At 40.2% G+C, this 18,543-nt stretch overlaps 1 protein-coding gene across 1 annotated transcript in view; it reads left to right on the top strand.

Annotated features, from left to right (window-relative positions):
- The window catches only part of EHD4 (EH domain containing 4), a 43,603-nt gene extending 25,110 nt beyond the window's left edge, over positions 1-18,493 (top strand). Inside the window, exons 4-6 of the mRNA XM_054971417.1 lie at positions 4,703-5,115; positions 7,212-7,376; positions 12,630-18,493. Of these exons, the coding sequence (XP_054827392.1) occupies positions 4,703-5,115; positions 7,212-7,376; positions 12,630-13,154 (1,103 nt within the window). The 3' untranslated portion in view covers positions 13,155-18,493. The remainder of the gene's footprint in view (positions 1-4,702; positions 5,116-7,211; positions 7,377-12,629) is intronic.
- The last annotated feature ends 50 nt before the right edge of the window (positions 18,494-18,543 follow it).

The following is an 18,543-nucleotide window of genomic DNA, read 5'->3' as shown; positions in this document are numbered from 1 at the left end:
AAGGGATTTTAAGAAATTCGCCCCCTAAGGGGATTAAAAAGGGGTAAAATGTGTTTTCCCATAGGGATACAGCTTCCCTGTGTGGCTGGGAGGCTGCTCATCCCCCTCCGCCCCACCAACTGCCAACTCGGCCACAGTGCCCTGAGGTTATTTGCATATGTGGCCTTGATTGTTCATCAGCCCAACATTCTAAACAGTATGCAGGACACATGCAGTACCTCAGGACACATTCAGTGACTCCCAATCATTGAATGTGTCTTGAGGTAAAAATAAAGCTCCCAGGCTGCCCCTCTAGCATTGCCAATCTCCCTTTGGGGCCTGGCTTTCCTGTGTGGCTGGCAAGCTGATGTGTCAGCTGTGGGACTCTGTGTTCTGAGGTAAAAATCAGGCAAAGGAAACTGCAGACGGTTGAAGAAAGACAGTACAAGACTCCTTAATAGGGATTTTATATAAAAGTCAGTATGGCAACTGAGTTTTTAAATGTTCATAGTGAGACGGTACACAACCTTTCTAGGGGCCATTTCAATGCAAACCTCTCACATAAACGTGCTGAAGTGCACACCACACCACCCCTTCCTCAGGCCAACTCCACCTCACACCTCTTGCAGCCATCACCTCTTACTGCCACAAAAAAGCCTTCTGGCAGATGTCGTGCAAGATACACCGACGCTAAAAAGAGTAAACAACTTAGAGATGCGGCAAGGAAATATGAACGTCCTGCTCCTGCGGTCCACCAAGCAGCAGTGGCCAAGTACCAGCAAGATCACCCCAAGGTGCACAGAGTGGCAGTGTCTCTCTATGAGTAAAGTAATCCTGGAAGACGAGTAGAGAGGCGCTCACGTCTTCCGTGGAAGGTCAAGGCTCACTCTGGGGTGGCTTATGATCCTTCACTACCTTCAAGCTACCTCTTAAACTCATCCATGCAGAAACACCCCTGTTTGGCATCTCAAAACAAAGCAAGATGGCCCAAGTGCTGTGGAACTGTAATCTCATTGTTTGGGATGAGAGCACCATGGCGCTTAAGGGGTGTTTTGAGGCACTGAGCATAACCCACAAAGATGTCAGGGGCAACGAGAGAGCAATGGGGAGAGTCACCAGGCTGCTGGCTGAAGACTTCTGGCAGACTTTGTGTGTGTAAAGGTGTCGTATCTGTGGCCCCTCATCAGGAAACTCTCACTAAAAAAGAACATGAGGGTCCAATTGAGAGGCGAGGTGACCATTGGGGAATTCTCTGAACTCCTACTAAAAATAGGGGACAGAGAGTATCCCAAGCCCAAGGGAAAGGTGACCATCCCTGCAGGCCTTGGCACAGTAGTGACGACCCTAGCAGACCTAACGACCACGATATACCCTGATATCGTCACTATCACGGAGAAGTCCATGGACTGGCTGTGCAAGCATGCCATTCTGACCCCCCAGATCGACAAGGCTGCCATCATTAATGAAACGCAACTTAACTCAAAATGGAGTACAGATCTGTGGACTCAGTGGTGCAAATGGATGATGTGGTCCACTATCCTTTGGAGTTCCTCAGTATGCTCAACCCTCCTGGCTTCCCAGCCCACAAGCTTCTCCTCAAAGTGGGTGCTCCAGTGATGCTGCTCCAGAACCTCAGCCCACCCAAACTCTGCAATGGCACCAGACTATGAGTGAAAGCCTCCACAGGAACATCATCAAGGCAACATTTTTCACTGGCAGTGCTCGGGGGGGGGGTGGAGTTGGTGTTCATACCACGCATATCACTCACACCATCAGAGAACCCCCTTGAATTTAAGAGACTGCAGTTGCCCCTCAAGGCCTGCTTTGCTATGATGATGAACAAGTCCCAGGGCAGACGCTGAAGGTGGCAAGAATTGAGGGAAGACTACTTCTTACATGGACAGTTCTACGTGGCCTGCTCCAAAGTGAGCTCACCCAACAACCTGGTGATCCTAGCACCTGAAGGGAAAACCACCAATGTGGTCTACAAAGAGGTTCTTCAGTAGGAAAAAAAAGGTTGTACATATTTTTCACTTTAGTTATTGCGCTACAATCTTTTCTTTTAAAAATCTCTTTGATAAATGTTACATTTTGAAATCATCAGTTTTTGGCGTCAACACGCTTCGCTTTATTCAAACACCTTTGTGAAGCTCAGGTACTATGCTATTATACTACAAAACCAACTCCACCCCCCCCCACCACCACAAACCAAAAAATGTTACATACCCATAAGTATTATAACTGGATTTAAAATAGTTAAATACCGTAGCGAAGCACAGGCATCAAGCTAGTATTTCAATATTTGTACTTCTCTGTCTTGTTCTGAAATAAAATTTCAATAGAATGTGTAGGCTGAACATACAGAGATGTAAAAGTTCTATTGCAGAGAAGTACAAGAATTCCTTTGCTTGGTTGAACTTGGTTTAGCATGCACATCAGTTTTCAAAAAGGTGCTTTGTTCCCACCTTGTGTACAGTGTAAGCATGAGCTATACAGTAGCTGCAAGCTCAGAGTAAATAATACATTGTTGTGAGTTTTAAAACGTAAAGAGAATGTGCAATTTCACGACTGCTCATTTGTCATTCAGTTAATTCACTGTGCTGTCTGGTAATAGTTGTTTACACGTCTAAAATTTCTGGTGTGGACAGTATGAAACTATGAAATGGAAATATTATGCAGTACTTACTTGCTTACTTGCTAAACTCTTGTACTGTTTTAATGACATTGAACAATTATAATTCATGTAGCATATAAAATTATACTGTTTGGCATATTTATGAAATTTAAGTCTAAATGCCTTGGTCATCTTAAAGCAAAATTTCTCAGTGCAGTCAGTAAGAGATTGAGAACTGCAAACTGTTACGCCCTCTGCCGCCTTAGCACATGTATTTTAATTTAATGTCTCCATCTGAGAGGCAGGAAAAAATAAAAGTTGAAAATAGAAAACACAAATTTTGTAGTTTAAAAAGGTGTTGTTTAGACAGAAAAGGCCATGTACAGTCCTAACGGGACTAACAGCATACTAGGACATCAAGTGAACTCATAACATTGAACTATTTGGTATTTATATTATCATCATCAAATATATCATAGCATACTAATTGTGGACAAAATTCATCCCATTCAAACAATAAATATTTGCTTGAAAGTACGTTATCTATGCCTACAATATGTAAGATTCACCAACAAAAAAATCTTCATACTACACATTCTGGGTGAGTAAAACCTTAGTTTAAAAAACATTTTACTCATTTAAAAAGAGAAAAAAATCATAAGAGTTTTTCAGTGCTTTGTTGGCAAAACTGGGGGGGAGGGTAATCCGGGGGGGGGGGGCTGGTTTTTAAAATCAAATGTTTCTAGTTTCTTTTTTTCTCACATATCTATGGAGCTGCACAGTGTCACTGGACGAAGACTTCTTTGCGTTTCAGTTTAACTTTTCAACACCATTGCACTATTTAATTTATTTGAAAATATGAACGAGAAAATTTCCTGTTCTTTGCTTGTTAGCCTTGGTTCCTCATGGTGAAAGGAACAGAATACAAAATTAGCTCACAGTTATCAGTTAAAAACTAGTCATAATCTAGTTCTATTTTTTTTGGCTTTGACATGGCAATCCGAAAGTTATCCTCAGTCATCTGCTTCTGTGCAGTCTTGCTTTTTGCTTTGCTTAATGTTTATTTTAGAGGGAGAACTTGCTTTGGATAGAAAAAAATCTGGGTTAGTCCAGTTAAAAGAATATCAGCAGAAATGGGGAAGTTGTTAGTCTGAAACTAAAGAGCTGCTGTAGCCCACATGATCTCATTAGATCTCAGAAGCTAAGCAGGGTTGGCCTTGGTTAGTAATGTGATGGGAGACATTCAGTGAAGACCAGGGTTGCAGAGGCAGGCAATGACAAACCACCTCTGTTAGTCTCATGCCATGAAAACCCCACCGGGAGTCGCCATAAATCAACTGTGACTTGAGAGCACTCTTCACAAAATCAGAATACTAAAAGCCAAAACACACGTTAAGAAATACCTAGGTTCAGCACGTGTTCTCTTACCTCAAGGTTTGCCGGGATCTGTAGGCGTCCTGGAAGCTTAAAGTTTAGCATTTACAGAGCAGCAAAAAGGGGAAGGGAAATACAGGCGCCTGTATTTTAAGCTTTAAGCTTCCAGGACGCCTTTAAGCTTCCAGGACGCTTACAGATCCTTTAAGCTTCCAGGACTTTAAGCTTCCAGGACCCCTACAGATCTTTAAGCTTCCAGGACGCCTACTTTAAGCTTCCAGGACGCCTACAGATCCCTGCAAACCTTGAGGTAAGAGAACACGTGCTGAACCTAGGTATTTCTTAACGTGTGTTTTGGCTCTTAGCTAGATAGATCAGTGTATAGGATAGCTTCATATGTTCATATGACTCTCACTGTATGTTGAGACTGTATTTTCAGCAGTCTAAACTGTTATGATTTATATACAGAATAATTATTCTTCTATTCATGAAAACCAACACAACATGAACAAGACGCCAGTGATATTAACCAGGCATTGTCAGTCAGCTTGTGTGGGTTATTTTATTACCCTTATCTCTCCCACTGATAACATGAGGAGTGTCTGAACAGCTTGTTCTTTCAAGCGTTCTATCAGATTTCTTTCCACAGGACTTCAGTTGTAGGATTAAAATAATTCCTGAAGAGTTTTAAACAAGATCATACCTCATAATCTCTTCTTGTTTATTATCTTTCAGGTTATGACTTCTGTCAGGTTCTGCAGTGGTTTGCGGAAAGGGTGGATCGTATTATCTTATTATTTGATGCTCATAAACTTGATATTTCTGATGAGTTCTCAGAAGCGATCAAATCATTCCGGGGCCAGGATGACAAGATCCGGGTGGTATTGAACAAGGCTGACCAAGTGGACACCCAGCAGTTAATGAGAGTTTATGGCGCCCTCATGTGGTCCTTAGGAAAAGTGATTAACACTCCAGAGGTATTGCGGGTCTATATTGGCTCTTTCTGGGCTCAGCCCCTGCAAAATACTGAAAACAGAAAGCTGTTTGAAGTAGAGGCACAAGATCTGTTCCGGGACATTCAGAGCCTACCTCAAAAGGCAACTGTGAGGAAACTCAATGATCTTATCAAGAGGTCACGACTTGCAAAGGTAAAAAATGGAATTAAAACGCAGCTTCTGGATGAAATAACCAACTTTCTGTTTTTACTTTCTCCACCTGCTATCCAACAATGGGCAGTTTATAAAATGAATTTACACACACACACGGCTCTTTAAATTATCTACATTTCTGGCTTGCCGTATCACAAAACACTGGTAACTATTTTTTTAAATTAATGTATCAGTACAATCCAGTTTTTAAATGTATAAAACACAGTTCTACCAGCTTGCTTCAGCCTTCAATAGCTATTTTAAATTTTAACATATTGTGGGGTATGTTTACACCAATTGCATTTGTCATTGTTATATGGTACCTGTGCTCCTACAAATCAGCTTATGTATTCTGCACCACTTTTGCATTCTGTGCTGATTATAGGTTTTGTAATGCATTTGTTGTTGAGCTGGACGACAACTTCATTATACAGTGCTATAAGATGGGTGACACCAGTGCCCTATCAACGTTTCTTTAAGTTGATTTAAGATGAGTGAGAAGAATAAAAAATGATAGGGGGAGGGGAAAGGAAGACAGCGAGTGAGGAGAAAGGCAGGATAGTAAAGGGGGAAGAAACAGGAGAATTTGTAATTAAAAATTAAAAGGGGGTCAGATGTTGGAGGATGGGGCGAAAGACGGGTACCAATGTTTCAGTTTCTCTAGCAAGCATTAAGGAAGTGCTAACATTTTTACAATGCTTTTGTTTGTGCAGACTAATATTTCACTCGTTGTAGAATTACCCAAAGCACCATCCATTCTCAACTGACATGCCACAGTCACAGCTACGCAATGCAGTGCCACACGGTTCCTTTCTTCATCTAATGCATTTTAGAATAGTTGTTACACAGCAGCCTCTGTGCATATTCAGATTTTGTTTTCCTTTTTAAGGAATTGCCTGCACCAAAGAACATTGTATAGACTCCAAAAGATGATGGCAATAAGGACATAAAACAATTAACAGAGAAATGCTGACTATAGTATAAAAATGTAGTAAGAACACAAGAGAATTGCTAATAATCTTGCAAATAATGCGAAATTGCTTTTCAGTGTAAGATTGTTAAACCCCCTGAGACTGTTTTAAAAAAGGAAGTAAATACTATACAGTCTTAAGTCATTTCTAAGATAATTACAAGAAGTGAGAATAGAGATGTGAAATAGATTCTTCCCCCATCTCTAAGCAGTTGGAAAAATATAGACAATGATGTGGCTAAACAGAGTTCATGTGATTTTTCTTTAAAAACACACACACACACAACTAGTATTCATAAGGGACATTGGAGATAAAACTGTGGTAAGAGCAGGAAACAACTTATCTATATAAGAATAGACCTATTGTATCAGACTAAAATTTCATCTTGTTTGGGGAAGGCTGTTGCTCCTTCCCTGCTGTAACTGTATTTTTTTGGAAGCCGCCCTGAGCCTGTTCGGGGGAAGGGCAGGATATAAGTCAAATTAAATAAATAAATAAATAAATAGTGTTCAGAAGGCTGCTGACTGAAGGTTTTCCCCCCCTAAACTGAAAATCCCAAATTCTTTAGCTTTTTCTCAAACAGAAAATATTCTTATTTTGGTTGCCTTTCTTTGCACGTTTGCCAGTCTATGATATCCCCTTTGAATGGATGACCAAAATAACTGCAAGAAATTTACTGCTCTCAGACAATCATTCCAAGTTGTTTTTGAAGCCACTGTCTGGTTAGAATAATAAAGCAAGTAAAATGCCAACTTCCTGTCAACTTCTAGGCCTTATCAGAGTCTTATGGTGTTGCTTCAGCATTACAACATGTGATGAGGATATTTTAATACTTTGAAGACCAAACATTCTTATCTGTGCAAACGTTAGGCATTTAATACATGTTTTCCATAAAAGTATGCCCTCCTAGAAGAGGTTGGTATGCACTCTCCATAAATACATAATGTAAAAAGATATATCAGTTTTGTTTGCTGAAATATTAAGATTTTGTTACAAAATATTTTTATTCATCTTCTTGTAAAAATAGAACTTTATTTCTCTTGCCTTGAGTAACATAGTTTCACATATTCTCTCTCTCTCTCTCTCTCTCTCTCTTTCTGTTTATCAAACTACTTTTTGTCTTAGGTACATGCTTATATCATTAGCCACCTAAAGAAGGAAATGCCTGCTGTATTTGGGAAAGAAAATAAGAAGAGAGAACTGATCAACAAACTTCCTGAGATTTACCGACAGTTGCAACAGGAATATCAGATCTCCCCAGGGGACTTCCCAGAAGTCAAGAAAATGCAGGTACAGTACCTGAAAAAAATTGTTGACCTACAATTTGGATGTATAAACAAAAATATTAATTCTAATGGGGTGCACCCTTCTGCAGTTTTATGAGCAGTCAGCCTGGTTTCCACCATTTTAAGAGCAGCTTATGATATAAAAACCATAAGCCCCGTGAATCTGATGTGCCTTAATTCACATTAGCAAGCCAGCCGGCTGAGCAAAGCAACACCAGATCCCGCCTGGGAGAATGAATCATGCATGGAAGGAATGCATAGCCAAGTGACTGGGCGTGATTGGCTCCTGCTTCCCCACGTTGCAGAATATGCTATCTCAACAATTAGAGGTGCTCGTGAGTCACCACCCTGAACATTCCAATCACCCCTCTTCCTGATTAAATCCTATCCTACAATTGAGGGCCATCAGTCAGCTCTGATAAGTTTGTAATTCCTTCCTGGGAACATCTAATCAAGACTCTAAATTCATTAGCCAAGCTCCAGGAATATTTAATTAACTGCAGTTTCTTTGTGAAACACCAGGAGTAACCAATCTGATCTTTGTCACACCCCGGTAGCTTTCCTAGAAATGTTGTGTGCTTGTGAGTTGTTTCTTGGATGTGTGAGTTTTCCCCTTTAAATAAAAATTACTTTTGTTTTCAAAGAACCCATCTTGTCAGTTCCCTTGAGGAGGGGACCCTGTAAAAATTAGTGGAGTATCCTGCTTGTTACCCCTCATGCATAACGTTCTCCTTGCTGGTAATTCCTCATACCCACAAGGAGACCAATTCTGATAGGTTTGATCAGACAGCCATGGAGGAGGCTTTGTGCATAATGTCCACATCAAGATGAGTAGCTGTGTTAGTCTGGCTATAGCAGTAGAAAAGAGCAAGAGTCTAGCACCTATAGGACTAACAAAATTTGTGGTAAGGTATGAGACAGCTCACTTCTTAAGAACTTTTTCTTCTGAAAAGTGAGCTGTGGCTCAGGAAAACTCATACTTTACAACAAAGTTTGTTAGTCTTGTAGGTGCTACTGGACTCTTGCTCTTGCTCTTGCTCTTTTCTAATGTCCACATCAGTTCAGTGTTTCCACTATCACGGCTATGGTCTGAGTGCATGGAGCCTGTTCAAAATTGTAACTTGCTTATTCTGATTTAAAGAAGAGAGTAAAGCTCTTTATGTATAAATAAACCCATAGCTCATTAAAAATATTCAGGCTTTTGAACTACACATCCTTCATCAGGCTTAAATGTACAGGATGAGATTTAAAATAAAATTTGATTGTCTGTTTTGTTGAAACATATGGCTGCTTTGTTGAACCTGTGCCTCTTTACTATGTAGGAGAGCATAGAAACTGTACCATAATAACTTACTACTAATTCTGTTTTGCTCAAGGATAAGACTTGATTCAGGGTTCAGTGAAAGTTCTGTACAGATAGTAACAATATCAACTGAACATAAAAAATTCTAGTTTCCCAGAACTCTTGTGAAACAGAAAACAAGGACAGTGATGGAAATAAACAAAAATAGGCCTTAAAATGATTTTAAGATTAACTCTTAGCAGTTAGAGTTGATTATACAACCATTTTAACTTGGGGAAACCTTAACCTAAGTTGAATTTTTCCAGGCCTACAAATTCTCCAACTACCTCTTGAGGTCACAACTTGAAACCTTTTGAGCCAAGTTGTGAGTTTCATATGCTTATCCCAGACCTGCTTGCAAATACCCATGCATGGTAATTTTGCCATACCAGGCAAAAAGTTTGATCAGTCAGCTGGCTCCTGAAACTCCTCCTTTGGTTATCAATCAACTACTGATTTCAGTTCAAGGTTCTGGTTGTCACTTACAAAGCCTTTCATGACCTTGGATCTACATACCTCCAAGTCTGCCTCTCCTGCTATTTATTTCTTTGTTTGCTTATAATCCACCTTACTCACTGAGACCCAAGGCCGATTACACTGTGCAAGTTAATATGAACAAGAGCGAGGGCATTCAGTGAACAAATACAATAGGATATAGGTTGTAGAACTTGAAAACAAACATAAATCCAAACAGAGATGAAACATTGCTGGAACAAAGCATAAGTAATTAAACATGACATCTTTAATGACATGGAAGCTATCCAATAGTTCATCTGCGGAAGCTTCACTCACTTCGAAAAGTGCCCCCCAGTAAATAAGTAAGGTTGGCAGCTGCCTGTTCACGTGCATTCTCAGTGGTAGCTCCCATCTTGTGGAATGACCTACCTGAAGAGGTCAAGAAAGCCCTCATACTTCTATCATTCTGCACAAAACACAGTTTTCAGGAGAACATTTTAAAAATGAGATGAGAACTTCAGTAGAATGGAACAGTCCAGGCCTCTCAGCGAAAAAGGTGGACTATAAATAAAGTAAATAACTAAAAATAAAATTTAAAATACCTTAACCGTATTTGTGGATAGTTATTTGCTACTTGTGATGGCTGTGTAATGCCACTGATTATGCCATTGTAGAGAGATGTAAACATGTCCATTACATCTTAACCACTGTGTCAAAGGTATGTATCACTGAGAACTGGCTGGGATGGGAGGAAAGCAGTCTGAGAGATGGAGGAATTGATGACAGTTCCTTTATCATGGACAAATCACTGTTTGCTCAAGTTTAAACTTATAGGAATACCAAGACTCTGCAGAGGTGGAGATCTATTAAAATAACCCAGCCCTGGAGTCATATGGATCCAAATAGCTTTCTGATGACTGGAGGGGGCTTCACTGTGAATATGGTTGGTGCTCCTGACAGAGAAAATGAGCTTGGTGGTTGACACAATTGCTCCCAGTCCCAAGTGACCTCTCTCGGGTGTTCCAGCCCAAGCAGTCCCTTGGTTTATAGAGCGGCTGCAGATAATGAAAAGACAAAGGAGATGGTTAGAGCGAATGTGGGGGAAGGCTCAGGACAACTTTGATAAGACACAGGCAAAAGCTCATTTTAAAGCACACTCTGTGACAGTGATGGCAAAAACGAATATTTTTCTGCCATCATTGCATCTGCACGGTGTAAGCTAGAGAAGCTGTTCCATGTTGTCAGAGGCCTGTTGAGATCTGGCCCGCAGGAGGAAGTGGACTGCTTAGTAGCCCGTGGTGACCGTTTTGCTCAGCCTTTTTTCAGATAAAATCTCTCTCACCCATTCCAACTTGAAATCTACATTATCAGTGTCAGCATCAGATGGTGCCAGGATGTCATCTTGCCTTGTTGTTTAGGATACTTTTCTGTTTGTTCAGTCTGAGAATATGGACATGATCCTTGGAAGATTGAAGCCTATCACCTACTTGTATGACCCTTGCCCTTCCTGGCTAATTATATCTGCTGAGGGGGGCTGGTTGAGTAGGTCCAAGGGGTAGCCTATGCCTCTTTCAGGGAGGGGGTGGTTGCTTCAGCCTGGAAACAGGCTGTGGTGTGCCCACTTCTAAAGAAGCTTACGCTGGACCAAGGAGATCTCAATAACTATTGACCAAACATTCCATTATTGAACAAGGTGATTGAAAGGGTGGTGGCTGGACTCCTTCAAGCTTTCCTTGATGAGGCAAATTAGATTGTTTCCAGTCTGGTTTTAGGTCTGTTTATGTGACTGAAACAACCTTGGCCTGTTGATAACCTGAACTGGAACATGGAAGCAGTTTTAGAGTGAATGCAGGATAATAAACTGAAGCTTAATCCTGACAAGACAGAAGGGCTACTGGTAATTGGAAAGTCTGACCCAGGCTTTAAAGTGTCAGCTGTTCTGGATGAGTTTGACTCTCCTTGAAGGAACAGGTCCATAGATTAGGAATGCTCTTGGACCCAGGGATACTGCTGGAAAAGCAGATGGCAGCTGTGGCCAGAGGTGCCTTTTACTATCTTTGACTGGCTAGACTGCTGTGGCCTTTTCTGGACAGGAAAGATCTGGGCACTGTGATAAATACTCTGGTTACAACTAGATTAGATTTCTGCAATATGCTGTATGCAGGGCTGCCCTTGAAAAGTGTTTGGAATTCAGTTAATGCAGAATGCTGCAGCCAGGATGCAGACTCTGATGGGCCATAGTCCTGGCTCATCTACACTGGCTTGGCACAATTCAAGATACCAATACTGACATTTAATGTCGTATATGGTTTAGGACCAACATACCTGAAGGATCACCTACTCCCTTATGAACCCATCCAACAGGTATGATCATCTTTGGAGGCTCTGCTTTGGGCTCTCCTGCCTTCTGAGATTAGGCAAGTGGTAACCCAGGAGAAACTCTGGGTTGCCACCTGCCACCAAAACTGGAATTCTCTCCTCAGAGAGATTTTGCCTGTCCCCTTCTGTTGCCAATTTCTGCCACCAGGTTAAGGCTTTTTATTATTTGTTTGTTTGTTTAAAACATTTATTAGCCTCCTTTCTACCTTTCAGGAACTCAAGGTGGCTTACAAGGTGCCTTTATACCTTGCAGGAACTTAAGGCAGCTTATGGAATCAGAGTTGGAAGGTGCCTCCAGGGTCATCTAGTCCATTCCCCTGCACAATGCAAGAAATTCACAACTATCTCCCCCCCGCCCTCCCACACACACACCCAACGACCCCTGCTCCATGCCTAGAAGATGCCAAAACACCTCCAGGATCCTTAGTCAAACTGACCTCGGGAAAATTGCTTCCTGACCCCAAAGTGGTGATCGGCATTACCCTGGGCATGTAAGAAGGGGCCATGAGAACTAAGCATTGATGTAACCCTTCCTGCCCTTCCTCTCATGATCTGCCTAGGTCTGTCAATCACAGAATCGACCTTGCTGTCAGATGGCCATCTAGCCTCCCCTTAAAAAGCTCCAAAGGAGGAGAGCCCACCACCTCCCAAGGAAAGCTGTTCCACTGAGAGACCGCTCTAATGGTCAGAAAGTTCTTCCTAATGTTTAGCCAAAACCTCTTTTGTTTTGTTTGGCATTCCCTCAGTGATCCCTTCTCCCTTCCCAATGTTTTAATTGTTTTTATCTTATATGTTTATTTTAAGCTCTGGTTTTAAATTGTTTCAGTGATGTATTTATGTTCTGGTTTCAAGATGATTTTAATCTGTATGTTTTAATATGTTAGCTGCCTTGATGGCCCTATTGAGGCAGAAAGGTGAGGTAAAAATCTTGTTCATAAATAATATAATAATAATAAATAAGTCCTTTATTTAACATTCATTCTAATGACATCTTTTTCAGCCTTGGCAGAGAACTATTTCATAGAGGATTTGTTTTACCAGTGTTCTTGCTTATCGTCATTCTGTTTTGTCATTTCACAGGAACAATTGGAGGCATATGACTTCACCAAATTCCACTCTCTGAAACCAAAGCTGATCGAAGGTGTAGATAACATGTTGGCCAGTAAAGTTGCTTCCCTAATGAATCTGATTACTCAGGAAGAACGTAGCATGCCTACAGAGATGGTTCATGGTGGGGCATTTGATGGCACCACAGCAGGACCGTTTGACCATGGCTATGGCGAAGGTGCCAAGGAAGGAGCTGATGAGGAGGAATGGATTGTTGCCAGAGATAAACCTGCATATGATGAGATTTTTTACACTCTCTCTCCAATCAATGGCAGAATCTCTGGGGTGAATGCGAAGAAGGAAATGTTGACCTCCAAACTGCCAAACAGTGTCCTGGGGAAAATCTGGAAGCTTGCAGACTGTGATTGCGATGGCATGTTGGATGAGGAAGAATTTGCATTAGCAAAACATCTCATCAAGATCAAATTGGAGGGATATGAACTCCCCAGTATCTTACCCACACATCTGGTGCCTCCATCGCATAGAAAATCTTTGTAGGTGTAGCAAAAAAACATGAAAATGTTAAAGAGAGATGAAAGCCATGTAAATGATTAACACATTTGAGATTACAATTATTGGCAAGCCTTTTTAGGTCCACCTCAAACTAATGCAAAAATCACTATTTGTCAGAAAAAAAAACATGAAAATCATACTGTATAGTGCATATTGGGAAGCAACAGTTTCAGCTGTACCTTTCCATTGTTTGTTCAACAAGTATACATTAGGCAAAATAAACACTTAAATTCATGTATAGTAGTCATAATAGTTTTACATTTTATGATATGGAAGACCTTTCTTACACTTGAAGTAACTCCAAATTAGATGGAACTTTCTAAACAAATTACAGCCAGCAAGCGTAGCATAGGGTAAACCTGTGTGTCTGCAGTTCAGAAATCCCTTCTCTACAAAGTTTTGTCACAAGTGCCTTTTAAATGACCTATATATAGGGCAAGAAATGTTGTGTATACCATCTTCCATTGTGTTTACAATCAAAATGCTGAGATCAGTTTCAATAGAAGTGACATATTTTTAGTTATGCCAAAAAAACCCAAACCATACCCACCTTCAATAATGCATTGCAAGGACTCCATTCTTTAAACAAAGAAAAATTAAAAACCCGCTTTGGGAAGATAATAGCTTTTTCACAAATTATAACATATGCCTTCATGAAATAACAGAATCTACTAATATTTGTGAAAGTGCATCAGAACTAACAAAGATGTATTTTAAGTGTGGCTTTACTATTTTGGGCAGAAGTTAAAAGCACGTTGGGGACTAAAAGTTCTTTTAAAATTACTCATTTTTGATACTTGTTTTGGGAAGAAAGGAAAGGGAAAGTTTAATGGGAAAGGTAATTTGTACAAATCAGGAAATCGGTGTATGATTTTAATTAATATATTTATATTAAAATTTAAAATGTATCTTCTCTAGCTACCGCAGAGATTATCTCTTTTGCCTTCCAGAGGGAACACCACTAGATCCATCTAACCTGTTTCCAGCAGCAGTTAGCTAGATGGTTCTAGGTCATAAGGGCAGCAGCCCTACCAATGCTTCTGATAAAGAGATACTGTCTCTGGACTCAAAGGATTCATTTACCTGATAATGGATCTCTCTTGCGTGAATTTGTCTGGTTCCCTTTTAAAGTCATCTAAGGCTGTAGCCACCATATTTTATGTTGGTGAATTGCATAGGTTAATTTTATGTTGTGTAATAAAGTACTTTTTAAAAAAATACTGTGAAGCAGTGGTAGCAGCTGCAAAAAAGTAATAGCTTTTTCAGATGTGCTGACCATGCAGATACTGAAGAGTCTGTATGCAAAAGCATCCAGTTGGTGACTTTAATTCCAAAGAAGTATTGCTTTGCTAACAAGGTAACTACATATTTGATGGAGCTATCATGTGGATATGTATTTTGTCAATAAAGGGAGTGTTAACTGAAACTAGTGGATAGCTTTTTGTACTGGTAAAACTGGTTTGCAGTTTATTCTTAAGATGCACAGCAGGTTTTTGTTTCAGCTTCAAGCCATTAGTACATTCCTTTTGGTTCTTTCATTTATGAGTAACTGCAGCCCAAACTACCCGTAGTTTGTTAGAGCTCAAAAGCTAAGCAGGGTCACCCATGATTGGAAGGGAGACCACCAAGAAAATCCAGGGCTGATGTGCAGAGGAAGGTAATGGCAACCCACCTTTCCTCATCTCTTGCCTTAAAAACCTCACGAGGGGTCACTGTAAGTCACTTGCAACTTGATAGCACTTAAGTATTGCCCTGACCTTGCTAGGCTAATCTCATCAGAGCTTGGAAACTAAGCAGGTTCAGCTCTAATTGGTACTTGATGGGAGACCACCAAAGAAGTCCAATGTTGCTACACAGAAGCAGACAATGGCAAACAATCTCTGTTTGCTCTTGCCTTAAAAAAATCTATGGGATTGCCATAAATTGGCTGCAACTTGACAGCACTTTACACACACATAAAATGTTGCAAAAAATGCTGAGGCCTTATGGCCTAAGTATAGTGCAAAAAGTTAAGATTGAGCAGATCAGTTAACCTGTGGAATGTAGGGACCATTCTTACATAGAGAGCACAAAATGTCAGCCCTTCTGCATCACCAAGCATCTATTCTTGGATGCGTTTCATTTTCAACTACTATCTCAGTCTGATCCCTGAGACTTATAGTATTCAAGGAAGACTTACTCAAGAATCTCCACTCTTCCCAGTTTGTGCCAATCTAGGGTTTTTATTAAGTACAATGGTGAATTTTATTCCCAAATCAGCTCACAGGCATAGCTGCATGGCAACTAAGAAACAGGGACTGAAGCATCATTTCGTAATTTGGTTCACTGAGAAATCAAAAGATTATTTAGCCTTAACCCTAATCTTGTTACCAAGCTGTATATGCTTGCTTACCACTTATACACAAATTCTTCAGTCTGGGTAAAAGCTTGGATCTAGAGTAGACTTTCCATGAGCACAAAGATTTCCACCTGCAGTGGGTGATTTTCCTGCCTCCAGTGGCAGCCTGAAATGCCCCTGAAATCATGGACCTGGGGGAGAGAGGATTCCCACTAACAGGATTTCAGGGGGCATTTGGGGCTGCTGCAGGAGGGCAGAAGTGGGAAAATCACTCACCTTGGGCAGAAATCTTTGTGCAGAAATGTTACTTTGGATCTAACCCAAACAGTGCAAATTAGGTCAAATTAGGTTTGGTGATTGAAGGGGGCGGTGCCATGTCGGCCTCCCACCTTTGGGATGGGGAAGGTTCTCCCCACCACTGCACCTTGATAATTTGTTTTATTATTTGTATATTGATTTTAGTTTTTGTTTTTATCGATTTTAATTGTTCACCGCCCAGAGCCCCTGGGGATGGACGGTATATAAATTGAATAAATAAAATAAATAAATAAATAAATATTATTCACTGTTTAAGATCTTAAATAACTTGACAGGGAGGGAACACACAGATGGTGACAGGACAAGGAAAAGACTGCAGATGAGAGAATGATTAACTGTTGGTAAAGTATGTGAGAGTCAGAAAATGCTTGACTATGAGAAGAAGTTTTCCAGTCCCTCTCACCCATCTTAAGATTCAAGCAGGCAGTGTCCATTTATACTTCAAGACAGTTCATGAGGACATGAAACTTACCTTTTCCCAGAATGAATTAAATTCATGCGAAATTACATCACAAAGTACTAAATTCTGTCTGAGAAATCACATACAAATACATAAATCATTCATTTTAGTTGATCCTCATTCTTTAAAGAACTGCATACTTGTTACACATGGAGTCATTTTCCATTGTTAAATTTTACTAAAAGAAGTTCTAAGTTTTTCTCTTGCAATCTCCTGTTATTTCTATGTCTCCACAACAAATCTACTGTCCTGATTTTTTTTTATTCTGTAGATTTCAGAATTTTGTTTGAACTGAAATTTACTTTTTCTTTCAACTTCTCATAGACCTTCCTGGAGACAATTAGGAGGAAACTGAGTTGTCAGTTACAAGTGTTTGCAGTTTTGACTCATGATTCAGCTGTACTCTGCTGCCATGCAGGCTGCACCTATAGCATTTTCAGCTGATGTCATTGTTATGATTTCACAGGTGAGGAACTAAGACAGCAAATATTCTAAGATTTCAGGATGGAAGTAGAGGGAAAAGCCTACATGAGTGACTTCCATGTTTCCTGTGTCTCATGGGGTTATTTGCACATCAGATGTGCAAGCTGTATTGAAGTGAGGGAATGTGCGTACACACATTTTCCCCAAAGAGGTAGTGTGCTTCTCATATTGGCAATAAAATTACAGTTATGTAATTCTGCAAAATGCTGGATTTCCTTATATTGGACAAAGTGACTTCCTTTGGACCCTCAATTTTTTTGGAATACCAAACTGACAGAATTTAAAAATACATTTTTTAGATCTAAGGGGACAAGGAAAGGCACTTCCATCATACAAGAGAAGATTGTTTCTCTGATTTCTGCTCCTACACCACATTAAACATCATTCTGGAGGCTCCCTAGATCCTCCAAAGCAGGTTTTTTGGCAGATTCAGGAGGCTGTAGAAAGAAGAGAGCAATAATGACCTGTTTAATTAATGGGATTCCCGTCTTTCTAACCAGCAGAGCCTGTAAGAAGTTGAAAGTAAACTTCCTGTACGTGTATTTGGTTCTGCAGACAGACAATTGTGGTGTTTCCACAATGCAGGAATGCTGCAAAGGGAACATCCAGTTCACCTACTACAACTTAAATTACATGTTCCAGACTTTAGGAGATAATGTGACCTAGAATCTTGGTTATTACTAAATCTGAATTTTCAAAAGGAGTCATCTTTAAATGTGTTACATCAGAAAATCATACGCTTATTTCAAAACTAATATTTGCCATTATAATAAAAAAATTTGACTAATGACATTTTGAATATATTTTTAATTCCTCTGTGTCTTCTAGTGTAATGCTTCTATATAGCCTAAAGAATGTGAATCTCTTAATCAACTGTTTAATCACAGCTTCTATCATTAGCATAACCTCTTTTTGCACTTTGTTTTTCTAAATACAGTCGAAGCTTTATCTAGCACTTGACTAATCCAGAATGCTCAGTTAACTGGCATTGCCAAAGCTCTTCCCCCCTCTGCACCATACCCCCGGCATCTTCAGGCCCACCCCCACTTCTCAAGCCAGGCAGCTTGATGCCTCGAGCCCTTGCTAGGCTTCTGACAGCACTGTGAACTTACATCATCCTCAGATGCTTCTTTTACCTTCAACCTGCCTTGATCTGTCGGCAACCAGCTCTGCCAGAGGGCTCCTGGGGCAGTTTGCTTGCTTGTCTGTGTGCTGTGTCGGACAGCTCCATGGCTCAGGGAGAAAGGTCTAACTAGGCATACAGTCAACTAAAGTATATATATGGGAACGGAACTAAAAAGGATCTGGAAGATTCCCCCTAACAAAGCTGCACGTAATTCACGTAGGGGTTGTATAATTATTTAAGATTCCTTTCCTTTGCACCAATTGTCTCTTCATTTTGCCTTGGTGTGGCCCCCCTTCTTCATATTTGATTAACTGGCAAACCCCAGTCCTCACGAGTGCTGGATAACAAAACTTTTACTGTAGTTTGCCAATAGATGTTATCATTGATAAATATTTCAGGAATACTTTGAAGATAATACTTCATATATTTTTGTGATAGCTCAGATAAACTATTGATGCCTATTTTAATCTTTCAAAAGGTTAAATTTATTAGTGTTGCACTTGTTATAAATATTGTAATATAGTTTTGCATACATGCTTTAAAATCTTCAGAAATAAATTATGTCAACATTCTGTTCAATAAATATCAATGCATATTCATCTATGGCATTTTTTGTCCTGATTTTCCATGCTTAAAGAACACTGCCACC

This window comes from Eublepharis macularius, chromosome 2, assembly GCF_028583425.1.
Source record: "Eublepharis macularius isolate TG4126 chromosome 2, MPM_Emac_v1.0, whole genome shotgun sequence".
Taxonomy (NCBI): domain Eukaryota; kingdom Metazoa; phylum Chordata; class Lepidosauria; order Squamata; family Eublepharidae; genus Eublepharis; species Eublepharis macularius.
This window is presented reverse-complemented; position numbering and strand designations above follow the sequence as displayed.